This window comes from Staurois parvus, unplaced genomic scaffold, assembly GCF_062004578.1.
Source record: "Staurois parvus isolate SC_StPar_1 unplaced genomic scaffold, SC_StPar_1.0 ptg000287l, whole genome shotgun sequence".
Taxonomy (NCBI): domain Eukaryota; kingdom Metazoa; phylum Chordata; class Amphibia; order Anura; family Ranidae; genus Staurois; species Staurois parvus.
The window spans coordinates 24,426,700-24,442,469 of NW_028318083.1; the positions used below are offsets into that span (position 1 = coordinate 24,426,700).

At 48.3% G+C, this 15,770-nt stretch overlaps 1 protein-coding gene across 2 annotated transcripts in view; it reads left to right on the top strand.

Annotated features, from left to right (window-relative positions):
* ADTRP (androgen dependent TFPI regulating protein) overlaps positions 1 to 1,059 on the top strand; it is a 54,491-nt gene extending 53,432 nt beyond the window's left edge. The window contains exon 6 of one of the 2 annotated variants that reach the window (XM_089682162.1): positions 628 to 1,059. In XM_089682162.1, the coding sequence (XP_089538288.1) occupies positions 628 to 662 (35 nt within the window). In that variant the 3' untranslated portion in view covers positions 663 to 1,059. The remainder of the gene's footprint in view (positions 1 to 627) is intronic. The other variant, XM_089682163.1, reaches the window with a different exon arrangement.
* The last annotated feature ends 14,711 nt before the right edge of the window (positions 1,060 to 15,770 follow it).

Consider the following 15,770-nt stretch of genomic DNA (forward strand, 5'->3'; position numbering starts at 1 on the left):
AGATTAGGCCTAAACTGGTTTCTCCTAGTTGGAAATCATTCAATGTATGGTCCTGTTCACAGCAGCCAATGTTGACATAGTAAATGTCAGTGATTTCTTTTCAATTTATCCAAGTAGAAAGGATGACTAGTGGTTGCTAAAGGGCCTTTTCACAGTCTAAATATATTTGTTAAGGAAACAAAGTATAAACTCCAGGGAGAACAGAAATGCATTTTAAATAAACTTGGAGAGTACAAGCAGTAAAAAAACAGAACTTTAAGTAAATGTTTTTTTTTGTATTTTACCTCCAAATGGTTTAAATGACAATTGAAATCAATTTTAAGTAGCAGGCTGGGACAATCTTGTAATGCAGTTTTTCTAATGATGCAGAATGGCCATTATTCAGTAGATTTATTCAGCAAGACAGAAAGCAAACATCCAAATACATTTTTTCAAAGACGTGACATCAGGGAACTGCAATCTGGTTGCTATAGTTTACAACAATTTATACATCACGGTCGTTCTGTGAAATTCCATATGAAATCAGCACATGTATGTTTCATGTGACAGTATGGTGATTTTATCATGTTTTAAATGATGTTTTTCAAGTTTAAATTTTAACAGTTTCTGTTTTTCCCATAATTCAAGCAGGAGAAGTTCGACACAAGAAAATGAAATTGTAAACCTCCTTGGCAATGCAGCAAGCCCTCCAGGAAGAGTGGGGAATGGATGTGTTAACATATCCCGTTTCTATAATGTAGAGCTCAGTAGCAATCAGTCATAACTGACAGCATGTGAAATTGGTCTATTAAAGAACAAAGAAACAGTCAAAGCATAAACCTTGTCCACCTATTGAATTGAAAACTACACATTTTTGTGCCTTGTGAACTCATTATTCTGATTTACAAACGTATTTAACAAAGAACAAGTTCAAGTCAGTCTCTGGTCTTCTGCTCCAGGAAATATTAACTGAAAAATCTTCACTAGAGTTATAAGCAGGTTGCAGACGACTTAAGAAATGTACAGAAATAATTAAGCATTTCCATTTCCATATTAAGGAGTAATAAAATGTGACAACTGCTTGCTGTTATGAAGCACTGTCTGTTCACACCATAGAACATACATTTGAATATGCAGCAGATTTATTTGCATAGAGCTATAATGTGTATACTGGAAAAATGCCTTAGCATCACTTCATATAACCAGTCAGCAAGACTTGTGTAGTGTACTGTTTTTGCAGCACTTTTAGACTCCCTAGTTTTAGAGGTATAAACATTGCAAGAATTAGATTTTAAAAAATCATATTTTTTAAGTGAACTTGAAATAAAATGTTTCTAAGGTCCCCGTTCAAAGGCCTGACCGCTCTCATATAATTGTCCAGTGCCATCCCACATGGAAGAAAAATATATTTGAAATGTATTTTACAAATATTCTTACCAAATATATTAACATATATTTGAAATGCTACAATTTTGGCCACATTCAATATGTTTCAAAATATGTTTCAATAAATAAATATATATATATATATATATACACACTGTATGTTGAAATACGTTTTTATTACAAAATATATGAAAAATATTTTTAAAAGTACATTTCAAATATACTGTATGTCTTTAAAAATACAAATCTGCATTTTTGGAATGCATTTACAAAAATATATATTTTTAAAATATATTCTTAAGATTTTTTTTAACTTATAAAAAAGTAATTTTAACATATATTTTTACATTTATTTGTTAATGCATTAAAAAAATGTAGATTTGTATTTTTAAAGACATACAGTATATTTGAAATGTATTTTTACAAATATTTTTCATATATCTTGTAATAAAAGCGCATTTCAACATACAATATATATATATATATATATATATATATATATATATATATATATATCTTGAATATATATTTTGAAATATATTGAATATGGCCAAAATTGTAGCATTTCAAATATATGTCAATATATTTGGGAAGAATATTTTTGAAATATATATTTCAAATATATTTTTCTTCCATATGGGAGCCTCTATTATTGAAATTGTGGCTTGTCACTTTAATGGTCAGGTGATGGTGCTTACCATTAGTGGAAGGTTCATCTCCACTTGAGCAGAAGTGGATGACCCATGTACATCCTTGGCTAAGGATCCCAAAGGTTTCATGGATTGATTAAAAACTAACACAGGCATGTTGATGCGTATACTGATGAGCAGAGATCCACTTCCCCTTTACATTCCAGAGTCCACAGAGATTCCACTTACAGTGTAGGTGGAAATTCTGTGCACTGCGATGTAGGGGAGTTCTGTGGACTCTGATGTAAGGGGCCTCTGCAGACTCTGATGTAAGGGAAGCTCTGTGGACTCTGATGTAGGGGGGTCCTGCAGATTTTAATATAAGGGGGGGCTCTGTGGACTCTGATGTAAGGGGAGTTCTGCAGACTCTGATGTAAGGAGTGCTGCAGACTTTATTGTAAGGGGCGCTCTGTGAACACTGATGTAAGGGGTGCTCTGCAGACTCTGATGTCAGGAGGGCCCTGTAGACTCTGATGTAAGGGACACTCTGCAGACTCTTAGGTAAGGGGGGGCTATTCAGACTCTGATATAGGGGGGCTCTGTAGACTTTGATGTCAGGGGCGCTGTCCAGACTCTGATGTCATAGGCACTCTGCAGACTCTGATTTGTAAGGGGGGGTTTTGCAGACTCTGATGAAAGGTAGGACTCTTGTGAATAAATGCATATGATTAGAAATGTTATTTATTCACAAAAAATACACGGCTCAAAAAATTCAACACTTTAAAAACACATCAGATCTTAATGGGGGAAAATATGCTGGATGTAGACTGTGTAATGTGTTACGATCGTAAGGATGACCCATCGTTTGATGGAAATGAAAATTATCAACCTACAGAGGACTGAATTCAAAGACACCCGAAAATCAAAACGAAAATCAACGTGAAAAAATGATGCAGCAGGCTAGTCCATTTTGGTGAAATTTCATTGCAGCAACTCAAAACGGTACTCAGTAGTTTGTATGGCCCCCACGTGCTTGTATGCATGCCTGACAACATCGGGGCATGCTCCTAATGAGATGACGGATGGTGTCCCTGTGCACCTCCTGGACAGTCTGAGGTGCAATCTCGCAGTGGCTGAAGGACCGAAACATGATATCCCAGAGATGTTCTATTGGATTTAGGTCAGGCGAGGTTGGGGGCCATTCAATGGTATCAATTCCTTCATCCTCCAAGAACTGACTGCATACTCTCGCCACATGAGTCTGGGCATTGTCATGCACAAGGAGGAACCCAGGTCACACTGCACTAGCTTAGGGTCTGACAATGGGTGCAAGGATTTCATCCCGACACCTAATGGCAGTCAGGGTGCCATTGTCTAGCCTGTAGAAGTCTGTGCGTCCCTCCATGGATATGCCTCCCCAGACCATCACTGACCCACCACCAAAACTGTCATGTTGAACGATGTTACAGGCAGCATAACGTTCTCCACAGCTTCTCCAGACCCTTTCACGTCTGTCACATGTGCTCAGGGTGAACCTGCTCTCATCTGTGCCAGTGGCGGACCTGCCAATTCTGGTATTCAATGGCAAATGACAATCATGCTCTATGGTGCTGGGCAGTGAGCACAGGGCCCACTAGAGGACATCGGACCCTCAGGCCACGCTCATGAAATTTGTTTCTGATTGTTTGGTCAGAGACATTTACACCAGTGGCCTGCTGGATGTTATTTTGTAGGGCTCTGGCAGTGCTCATCCTGTTCCTCCTTGCTCAAAGGAGCAAATACCAGTCCTGCTGATGGGCTAAGGACCTTCTACAACCCTGTCCAGCTCTCCTAGTGTAGTAACTGCCTGTCTTTTGGAATCTCCTCCATGCTCTTGAGACTGTGCTGGGAGACATAGCAAACCTTCTGGAAATGGCACGTATTGTTGTGCCATCCTGAACTGTCTGTGCAAGCTCTGTAGGGTCCAGGTATCGCCTCATGCTACCAGTAGTAACACTGACCCTAGCCAAATACAAAACTAGTGAAAAACAGTCAGAAAAAATGAGTAGGGAAAAAAAGGCAGTGGCCTTCACCTGTACAACCATTCCTGTTTTGGGGGTCATCTCATTGTTGCCCATCTAGTGCACCTGTTGTTAATTTCATTAACACCAGAGCAGCTGAAACTGATTAACAACCCTCTCTGCTACATAACTGACCAGATGAATATCCCAGGAGTTTAATTGACTTGATGCTATACTCTGAATAAAAAGTGTTCTTTTAATTTTTTTTGAGTAGTGTATGTATAGTGTGTAGAGATGAGCGAATCGAAGTATCCGAAGTGGAATTCGAGTCGAATATCGGAAAAATTTCGATTCGTGCCGAATCCGAAAAACAGCCTAATTCGGACGCGCGAATCGAAATTTTTCCGAAAATGGCGGCTGACATGTGCGGCGACGGAGCGGGGATGTCGGGGAAGGCGCGCAGACAAGGCGCGCTGCCCCATAATGCATTCCTCAACGACATGTGATCGCATCAGCCAATCAGCAGCCAGCCAGCCAGCACTGTGTAATGGTCGAGGTATATATAGCGGCCATTTTGGAAATCTTCATTTGCCTGCAGTCATTGAACAGAGGCAGACCGCTCTGTACTAGGGACAGGGACAGAGTTAGGGCCACAGAAACGAGAATTGGGGACAGAGAGAAGTTACTTAGGGACAGAGAACCATTACTCAGGGACACAGACTTGTTAATGAGGGCCACAGAATCGTTATTTAGGGACAAAGAAACGCTAGTTAGGGCCACAGAATTCATACTCAGGGACAGACAGAATTGTTACTCAGTGCCAGAGAATTGTTACTTAGGGCCACAGAAACGTTATTAGGGCCACAGAATTTTTACTCAGGGACAGACAGAATTGTTACTGAGTGCCAGAGAATTGTTACTCAGGGACAGACAGAATTGTTACTGAGTGCCAGAGAATTCTTACTCAGGGCCACAGAATTCATTCTCAGGGACAGACAGAATTGTTACTCAGGGACAGACAGAATTGTTACTGAGTGCCAGAGAATTGTTACTCAGGGACAGACAGAATTGTTACTGAGTGCCAGAGAATTGTTACTCAGGGACAGACAGAATTGTTACTGAGTGCCAGAGAATTGTTACTCAGGGACAGACAGAATTGTTACTGAGTGCCAGAGAATTGTTACTCAGGGACAGACAGAATTGTTACTGAGTGCCAGAGAATTGTTACTCAGGGACAGACAGAATTGTTACTGAGTGCCAGAGAATTGTTACTCAGGGACAGACAGAATTGTTACTGAGTGCCAGAGAATTGTTACTCAGGGACAGACAGAATTGTTACTGAGTGCCAGAGAATTGTTACTCGCACAGACACAAAATTGTTACTTGCACAGACACAGAATTGTTACTCGCGCAGACACAGAATTGTTACTCAGGGCCACAGAATTCATACTCAGGGACAGACAGAATTGTTACTGAGTGCCAGAGAATTGTTACTCAGGGACAGACAGAATTGTTACTGAGTGCCAGAGAATTGTTACTCAGGGACAGACAGAATTGTTACTGAGTGCCAGAGAATTGTTACTCGCACAGACACAAAATTGTTACTTGCACAGACACAGAATTGTTACTCGCACAGACACAGAATTGTTACTCAGGGCCACAGAATTCATACTCAGGGACAGACAGAATTGTTACTGAGCGCCAGAGAATTGTTACTCAGGGACAGACAGAATTGTTACTGAGTGCCAGAGAATTGTTACTCAGGGACAGACAGAATTGTTACTGAGTGCCAGAGAATTGTTACTCAGGGACAGACAGAATTGTTACTGAGTGCCAGAGAATTGTTACTCAGGGACAGACAGAATTGTTACTGAGTGCCAGAGAATTGTTACTCGCACAGACACAAAATTGTTACTTGCACAGACACAGAATTGTTACTCGCACAGACACAGAATTGTTACTCAGGGCCACAGAATTCATACTCAGGGACAGACAGAATTGTTACTGAGTGCCAGAGAATTGTTACTCAGGGACAGACAGAATTGTTACTGAGTGCCAGAGAATTGTTACTCAGGGACAGACAGAATTGTTACTGAGTGCCAGAGAATTGTTACTCGCACAGACACAAAATTGTTACTTGCACAGACACAGAATTGTTACTCGCACAGACACAGAATTGTTACTCAGGGCCACAGAATTCATACTCAGGGACAGACAGAATTGTTACTGAGTGCCAGAGAATTGTTACTCAGGGACAGACAGAATTGTTACTGAGTGCCAGAGAATTGTTACTCAGGGACAGACAGAATTGTTACTGAGTGCCAGAGAATTGTTACTCAGGGACAGACAGAATTGTTACTGAGTGCCAGAGAATTGTTACTCAGGGACAGACAGAATTGTTACTGAGTGCCAGAGAATTGTTACTCAGGGACAGACAGAATTGTTACTGAGTGCCAGAGAATTGTTACTCAGGGACAGACAGAATTGTTACTGAGTGCCAGAGAATTGTTACTCGCACAGACACAAAATTGTTACTTGCACAGACACAGAATTGTTACTCGCGCAGACACAGAATTGTTACTCAGGGCCACAGAATTCATACTCAGGGACAGACAGAATTGTTACTGAGTGCCAGAGAATTGTTACTCAGGGACAGACAGAATTGTTACTGAGTGCCAGAGAATTGTTACTCAGGGACAGACAGAATTGTTACTGAGTGCCAGAGAATTGTTACTCGCACAGACACAAAATTGTTACTTGCACAGACACAGAATTGTTACTCGCGCAGACACAGAATTGTTACTCAGGGCCACAGAATTCATACTCAGGGACAGACAGAATTGTTACTGAGTGCCAGAGAATTGTTACTCAGGGACAGACAGAATTGTTACTGAGTGCCAGAGAATTGTTACTCAGGGACAGACAGAATTGTTACTGAGTGCCAGAGAATTGTTACTCAGGGACAGACAGAATTGTTACTGAGTGCCAGAGAATTGTTACTCGCACAGACACAAAATTGTTACTTGCACAGACACAGAATTGTTACTCGCACAGACACAGAATTGTTACTCAGGGCCACAGAATTCATACTCAGGGACAGACAGAATTGTTACTGAGCGCCAGAGAATTGTTACTCAGGGACAGACAGAATTGTTACTGAGTGCCAGAGAATTGTTACTCAGGGACAGACAGAATTGTTACTGAGTGCCAGAGAATTGTTACTCAGGGACAGACAGAATTGTTACTGAGTGCCAGAGAATTGTTACTCAGGGACAGACAGAATTGTTACTGAGTGCCAGAGAATTGTTACTCGCACAGACACAAAATTGTTACTTGCACAGACACAGAATTGTTACTCGCGCAGACACAGAATTGTTACTCAGGGCCACAGAATTCATACTCAGGGACAGACAGAATTGTTACTGAGTGCCAGAGAATTGTTACTCAGGGACAGACAGAATTGTTACTGAGTGCCAGAGAATTGTTACTCAGGGACAGACAGAATTGTTACTGAGTGCCAGAGAATTGTTACTCAGGGACAGACAGAATTGTTACTGAGTGCCAGAGAATTGTTACTCGCACAGACACAAAATTGTTACTTGCACAGACACAGAATTGTTACTCGCACAGACACAGAATTGTTACTCAGGGCCACAGAATTCATACTCAGGGACAGACAGAATTGTTACTGAGCGCCAGAGAATTGTTACTCAGGGACAGACAGAATTGTTACTGAGTGCCAGAGAATTGTTACTCAGGGACAGACAGAATTGTTACTGAGTGCCAGAGAATTGTTACTCAGGGACAGACAGAATTGTTACTGAGTGCCAGAGAATTGTTACTCAGGGACAGACAGAATTGTTACTGAGTGCCAGAGAATTGTTACTCGCACAGACACAAAATTGTTACTTGCACAGACACAGAATTGTTACTCGCGCAGACACAGAATTGTTACTCAGGGCCACAGAATTCATACTCAGGGACAGACAGAATTGTTACTGAGTGCCAGAGAATTGTTACTCAGGGACAGACAGAATTGTTACTGAGTGCCAGAGAATTGTTACTCAGGGACAGACAGAATTGTTACTGAGTGCCAGATAATTGTTACTTAGGGCCACAGAAACGTTATTAGGGCCACAGAATTGTTACTCAGGGACAGACAGAATTGTTACTGAGTGCCAGAGAATTGTTACTTAGGGCCACAGAAACTTTAGTTAGGGCCACAGAATTGTTACTCAGGGACAGACACAGAATTGTTACTGAGGGCCACAGAACTGTTACTTAGGGCCACAGAATTGTTACTCGCACAGACACAGAATTGTTACTCAGGGACACAGAATTGTTACTCAGGGACACATAATCGTTGAATTAAATAGTATGTCAGACAACATGCAGAGGAGTGGCAGAGGAGGCAATGTTTTAGGAGCGAGCAGACGTGGCAGCAGAGGAAGGGGTCGAGGCAGCACTATTCGCAGCCAGAGGCCAGTGCTCCCGGTGTCATCCAGCGGTCGTGTCTCCACCGACAACCCTGCCGTTATCGATTGGTTGGCTCGGTCGTCTTCCTCTTTCCAGGTCACCTCTGACACCTACAGCCAACGGTCGGTGGGTACGTCAGACACAAACGTTAGTTGGCATGGCCCGGGACCTAGCCCACTGAAATCACGTGTCCTCTACCTGCCCCTGTCCTTTGGTGTTCCCTCACCAAGCGAAGTATCGCATGCTGTGGGCTCAGCCCCACTGTACAGTGAGGAAGAGCTAACAGAGGGCGGTCAGGAACGGGGGGAGACATCCGCCTTTTCAGCAGCTAGGCGAAGAAGTAGTGGCGAGGAGAGTGGCCCGGTAGCCGGTCTGGAGACAGGTCTGTCTCCTGACCCAGACGCAGCCGAGGGGGCTAGTAGTGAGGCGGAGACCCTACTTGATGATGAGGAGGTTGATCGCACTTGGCAGCCTCGTCGTCATCAGGCAATTTCTTCCGCATCATCAGGAGAAGAGGGTGGCAGCTTGGCAGTGAGCGAAACAGTCGGTGGGTTGCCCAGGAGACAGCAGCAGGGTCGCAGCAGTGTCAGTGGAAGCAGTGTCAGTGGAGCCAAATGGCCACGGAGTAGAGCACCAGCTCCACTGCAGCCTACCACCACGGCCAGTAGTGGTGCCGGTGTGCACGGAGGAAGCAGCAGTCAGCCAGTGAGGAGTATCGGGGGCAAAGTTTCCTACTCGGCGGTGTGGCAATATTTCGTCAAGCCGCCCGAGGAAGTAAACGTAGCCGTATGTCGACTATGTGGCCAGAAAGTCAAGCGTGGCCAGGGGGCCCATGTTGGGACTATTTGGGCCATGTTGGGACAATGGGAGACCTCCCATTGCTGCTGTCTCCATCGCCACACTCTGCCATGTGCCACTTTCAGGTCTCCTCACACACTGCTGGTGTGTTCAGTTTTTTGACATAGGGTGCTGGCAGATTACGGGCCTCCCATAGCTGCTGCCAGGCCCCTAATCTGCCATGGGCCCCTATATACCGCCTCCTCATGCTGCTGCCAGGTCCAGAGTCTCTCATGGGTCCCTGTACGGCCTCCCATTGCTGCTGTCTCCATCGCCACACTCTGCCATGTGCCACTTTCAGGTCTCCTCACACACTACTGGTGTGTTCAGTTTTTTGACATAGGGTGCTGGCAGATTACGGGCCCCTAATCTGCCATAGGCCCCTATATACCGCCTCCTCATGCTGCTGCCAGGTCCAGAGTCTGTCATGGGTCCCTGTACGGCCTCCCATTGCTGCTGTCTCCATCGCCACACTCTGCCATGTGCCACTTTCAGGTCTCCTCACACACTGCTGGTGTGTTCAGTTTTTTGACATAGGGTGCTGGCAGATTACGGGCCTCCCATAGCTGCTGCCAGGCCCCTAATCTGCCATAGGCCCCTATATACCGCCTCCTCATGCTGCTGCCAGGTCCAGAGTCTCTCATGGGTCCCTGTACGGCCTCCCATTGCTGCTGTCTCCATCGCCACACTCTGCCATGTGCCACTTTCAGGTCTCCTCACACACTACTGGTGTGTTCAGTTTTTTGACATAGGGTGCTGGCAGATTACGGGCCCCTAATCTGCCATAGGCCCCTATATACCGCCTCCTCATGCTGCTGCCAGGTCCAGAGTCTGTCATGGGTCCCTGTACGGCCTCCCATTGCTGCTGTCTCCATCGCCACACTCTGCCATGTGCCACTTTCAGGTCTCCTCACACTGCTGGTGTGTTCAGGTTTTTGACATAGGGTGCTGGCAGATTACGGGCCTCCCATAGCTGCTGCCAGGCCCCTAATCTGCCATGGGCCCCTATATACCGCCTCCTCATGCTGCTGCCAAGTCCAGAGTCTGTCATGGTCCCTGTACGGCCTCCCATTGCTGCTGTCTCCATCGCCACACTCTGCTGCCATGTGCCACTTTCAGGTCTCTTCACACTGCTGGTGTGTTTAATTTTTTGACATAGGGTGCAGGCAGATTACGGGCCTCACATAGCTGCTGCCAGGCCCCTAATCTGCCATGGGCCCCTATATACCGCCTCCTCATGCTGCTGCCAAGTCCAGAGTCTGTCATGGTCCCTGTACGGCCTCCCATTGCTGCTGTCTCCATCGCCACACTCTGCTGCCATGTGCCACTTTCAGGTCTCTTCACACTGCTGGTGTGTTAAATTTTTTGACATAGGGTGCAGGCAGATTACGGGCCTCACATAGCTGCTGCCAGGCCCCTAATCTGCCATAGGCCCCTATATACCGCCTCCTCATGCTGCTGCCAGGTCCAGAGTCTCTCATGGGTCCCTGTACGGCCTCCCATTGCTGCTGTCTCCATCGCCACACTCTGCCATGTGCCACTTTCAGGTCTCCTCACACACTGCTGGTGTGTTCAGTTTTTTGACATAGGGTGCTGGCAGATTACGGGCCTCCCATAGCTGCTGCCAGGCCCCTAATCTGCCATAGGCCCCTATATACCGCCTCCTCATGCTGCTGCCAGGTCCAGAGTCTCTCATGGGTCCCTGTACGGCCTCCCATTGCTGCTGTCTCCATCGCCACACTCTGCCATGTGCCACTTTCAGGTCTCCTCACACACTGCTGGTGTGTTCAGTTTTTTGACATAGGGTGCTGGCAGATTACGGGCCTCCCATAGCTGCTGCCAGGCCCCTAATCTGCCATAGGCCCCTATATACCGCCTCCTCATGCTGCTGCCAGGTCCAGAGTCTCTCATGGGTCCCTGTACGGCCTCCCATTGCTGCTGTCTCCATCGCCACACTCTGCCATGTGCCACTTTCAGGTCTCCTCACACACTGCTGGTGTGTTCAGTTTTTTGACATAGGGTGCTGGCAGATTACGGGCCTCCCATAGCTGCTGCCAGGCCCCTAATCTGCCATAGGCCCCTATATACCGCCTCCTCATGCTGCTGCCAGGTCCAGAGTCTCTCATGGGTCCCTGTACGGCCTCCCATTGCTGCTGTCTCCATCGCCACACTCTGCCATGTGCCACTTTCAGGTCTCCTCACACACTACTGGTGTGTTCAGTTTTTTGACATAGGGTGCTGGCAGATTACGGGCCCCTAATCTGCCATAGGCCCCTATATACCGCCTCCTCATGCTGCTGCCAGGTCCAGAGTCTGTCATGGGTCCCTGTACGGCCTCCCATTGCTGCTGTCTCCATCGCCACACTCTGCCATGTGCCACTTTCAGGTCTCCTCACACTGCTGGTGTGTTGAATTTTTTGACATAGGGTGCTGGCAGATTACGGGCCTCCCATAGCTGCTGCCAGGCCCCTAATCTGCCATAGGCCCCTATATACCGCCTCCTCATGCTGCTGCCAGGTCCAGAGTCTCTCATGGGTCCCTGTACGGCCTCCCATTGCTGCTGTCTCCATCGCCACACTCTGCCATGTGCCACTTTCAGGTCTCCTCACACACTGCTGGTGTGTTCAGTTTTTTGACATAGGGTGCTGGCAGATTACGGGCCTCCCATAGCTGCTGCCAGGCCCCTAATCTGCCATAGGCCCCTATATACCGCCTCCTCATGCTGCTGCCAGGTCCAGAGTCTCTCATGGGTCCCTGTACGGCCTCCCATTGCTGCTGTCTCCATCGCCACACTCTGCCATGTGCCACTTTCAGGTCTCCTCACACACTACTGGTGTGTTCAGTTTTTTGACATAGGGTGCTGGCAGATTACGGGCCCCTAATCTGCCATAGGCCCCTATATACCGCCTCCTCATGCTGCTGCCAGGTCCAGAGTCTGTCATGGGTCCCTGTACGGCCTCCCATTGCTGCTGTCTCCATCGCCACACTCTGCCATGTGCCACTTTCAGGTCTCCTCACACTGCTGGTGTGTTGAATTTTTTGACATAGGGTGCTGGCAGATTATGGGCCTCCTATAGCTGCTGCCAGGCCCCTAATCTGCCATAGGCCCCTATATACCGCCTCCTCATGCTGCTGCCAGGTCCAGAGTCTCTCATGGGTCCCTGTACGGCCTCCCATTGCTGCTGTCTCCATCGCCACACTCTGCCATGTGCCACTTTCAGGTCTCCTCACACACTGCTGGTGTGTTCAGTTTTTTGACATAGGGTGCTGGCAGATTACGGGCCTCCCATAGCTGCTGCCAGGCCCCTAATCTGCCATAGGCCCCTATATACCGCCTCCTCATGCTGCTGCCAGGTCCAGAGTCTCTCATGGGTCCCTGTACGGCCTCCCATTGCTGCTGTCTCCATCGCCACACTCTGCCATGTGCCACTTTCAGGTCTCCTCACACACTACTGGTGTGTTCAGTTTTTTGACATAGGGTGCTGGCAGATTACGGGCCCCTAATCTGCCATAGGCCCCTATATACCGCCTCCTCATGCTGCTGCCAGGTCCAGAGTCTGTCATGGGTCCCTGTACGGCCTCCCATTGCTGCTGTCTCCATCGCCACACTCTGCCATGTGCCACTTTCAGGTCTCCTCACACTGCTGGTGTGTTGAATTTTTTGACATAGGGTGCTGGCAGATTACGGGCCTCCCATAGCTGCTGCCAGGCCCCTAATCTGCCATAGGCCCCTATATACCGCCTCCTCATGCTGCTGCCAGTGCCAGAGTCTCTCATGGGTCCCTGTACGGCCTCCCATTGCTGCTGTCTCCATCGCCACACTCTGCCATGTGCCACTTTCAGGTCTCCTCACACACTGCTGGTGTGTTCAGTTTTTTGACATAGGGTGCTGGCAGATTACGGGCCTCCCATAGCTGCTGCCAGGCCCCTAATCTGCCATAGGCCCCTATATACCGCCTCCTCATGCTGCTGCCAGGTCCAGAGTCTCTCATGGGTCCCTGTACGGCCTCCCATTGCTGCTGTCTCCATCGCCACACTCTGCCATGTGCCACTTTCAGGTCTCCTCACACACTACTGGTGTGTTCAGTTTTTTGACATAGGGTGCTGGCAGATTACGGGCCCCTAATCTGCCATAGGCCCCTATATACCGCCTCCTCATGCTGCTGCCAGGTCCAGAGTCTGTCATGGGTCCCTGTACGGCCTCCCATTGCTGCTGTCTCCATCGCCACACTCTGCCATGTGCCACTTTCAGGTCTCCTCACACACTGCTGGTGTGTTCAGTTTTTTGACATAGGGTGCTGGCAGATTACGGGCCTCCCATAGCTGCTGCCAGGCCCCTAATCTGCCATAGGCCCCTATATACCGCCTCCTCATGCTGCTGCCAGGTCCAGAGTCTCTCATGGGTCCCTGTACGGCCTCCCATTGCTGCTGTCTCCATCGCCACACTCTGCCATGTGCCACTTTCAGGTCTCCTCACACACTACTGGTGTGTTCAGTTTTTTGACATAGGGTGCTGGCAGATTACGGGCCCCTAATCTGCCATAGGCCCCTATATACCGCCTCCTCATGCTGCTGCCAGGTCCAGAGTCTGTCATGGGTCCCTGTACGGCCTCCCATTGCTGCTGTCTCCATCGCCACACTCTGCCATGTGCCACTTTCAGGTCTCCTCACACTGCTGGTGTGTTCAGGTTTTTGACATAGGGTGCTGGCAGATTACGGGCCTCCCATAGCTGCTGCCAGGCCCCTAATCTGCCATAGGCCCCTATATACCGCCTCCTCATGCTGCTGCCAGTGCCAGAGTCTCTCATGGGTCCCTGTACGGCCTCCCATTGCTGCTGTCTCCATCGCCACACTCTGCCATGTGCCACTTTCAGGTCTCCTCACACACTGCTGGTGTGTTAAATTTTTTGACATAGGGTGCAGGCAGATTACGGGCCTCACATAGCTGCTGCCAGGCCCCTAATCTGCCATGGGCCCCTATATACCGCCTCCTCATGCTGCTGCCAAGTCTAGAGTCTCTCATGGGTCCCTGTAAGGCCTCCCATTGCTGCTGTCTCCATCGCCACACTCTGCTGCCATGTGCCACTTTCAGGTCTCTTCACACTGCTGGTGTGTTAAATTTTTTGACATAGGGTGCAGGCAGATTACGGGCCTCACATAGCTGCTGCCAGGCCCCTAATCTGCCATGGGCCCCTATATACCGCCTCCTCATGCTGCTGCCAAGTCTAGAGTCTCTCATGGGTCCCTGTACGGCCTCCCATTGCTGCTGTCTCCATCGCCACACTCTGCTGCCATGTGCCACTTTCAGGTCTCTTCACACTGCTGGTGTGTTAAATTTTTTGACATAGGGTGCAGGCAGATTACGGGCCTCACATAGCTGCTGCCAGGCCCCTAATCTGCCATGGGCCCCTATATACCGCCTCCTCATGCTGCTGCCAAGTCTAGAGTCTCTCATGGGTCCCTGTACGTCCTCCCATTGCTGCTGTCTCCATCGCCACACTCTGCTGCCATGTGCCACTTTCAGGTCTCTTCACACTGCTGGTGTGTTAAATTTTTTGACATAGGGTGCAGGCAGATTACGGGCCTCACATAGCTGCTGCCAGGCCCCTAATCTGCCATGGGCCCCTATATACCGCCTCCTCATGCTGCTGCCAAGTCCAGAGTCTGTCATGGTCCCTGTACGGCCTCCCATTGCTGCTGTCTCCATCGCCACACTCTGCTGCCATGTGCCACTTTCAGGTCTCTTCACACTGCTGGTGTGTTTAATTTTTTGACATAGGGTGCAGGCAGATTACGGGCCTCACATAGCTGCTGCCAGGCCCCTAATCTGCCATGGGCCCCTATATACCGCCTCCTCATGCTGCTGCCAAGTCCAGAGTCTGTCATGGTCCCTGTACGGCCTCCCATTGCTGCTGTCTCCATCGCCACACTCTGCTGCCATGTGCCACTTTCAGGTCTCTTCACACTGCTGGTGTGTTAAATTTTTTGACATAGGGTGCAGGCAGATTACGGGCCTCACATAGCTGCTGCCAGGCCCCTAATCTGCCATGGGCCCCTATATACCGCCTCCTCATGCTGCTGCCAAGTCCAGAGTCTGTCATGGTCCCTGTACGGCCTCCCATTGCTGCTGTCTCCATCGCCACACTCTGCTGCCATGTGCCACTTTCAGGTCTCTTCACACTGCTGGTGTGTTTAATTTTTTGACATAGGGTGCAGGCAGATTACGGGCCTCACATAGCTGCTGCCAGGCCCCTAATCTGCCATGGGCCCCTATATACCGCCTCCTCATGCTGCTGCCAAGTCTAGAGTCTCTCATGGGTCCCTGTACGGCCTCCCATTGCTGCTGTCTCCATCGCCACACTCTGCTGCCATGTGCCACTTTCAGGTCTCTTCACACTGCTGGTGTGTTAAATTTTTTGACATAGGGTGCAGGCAGATTACGGGCCTCACATAGCTGCTGCCA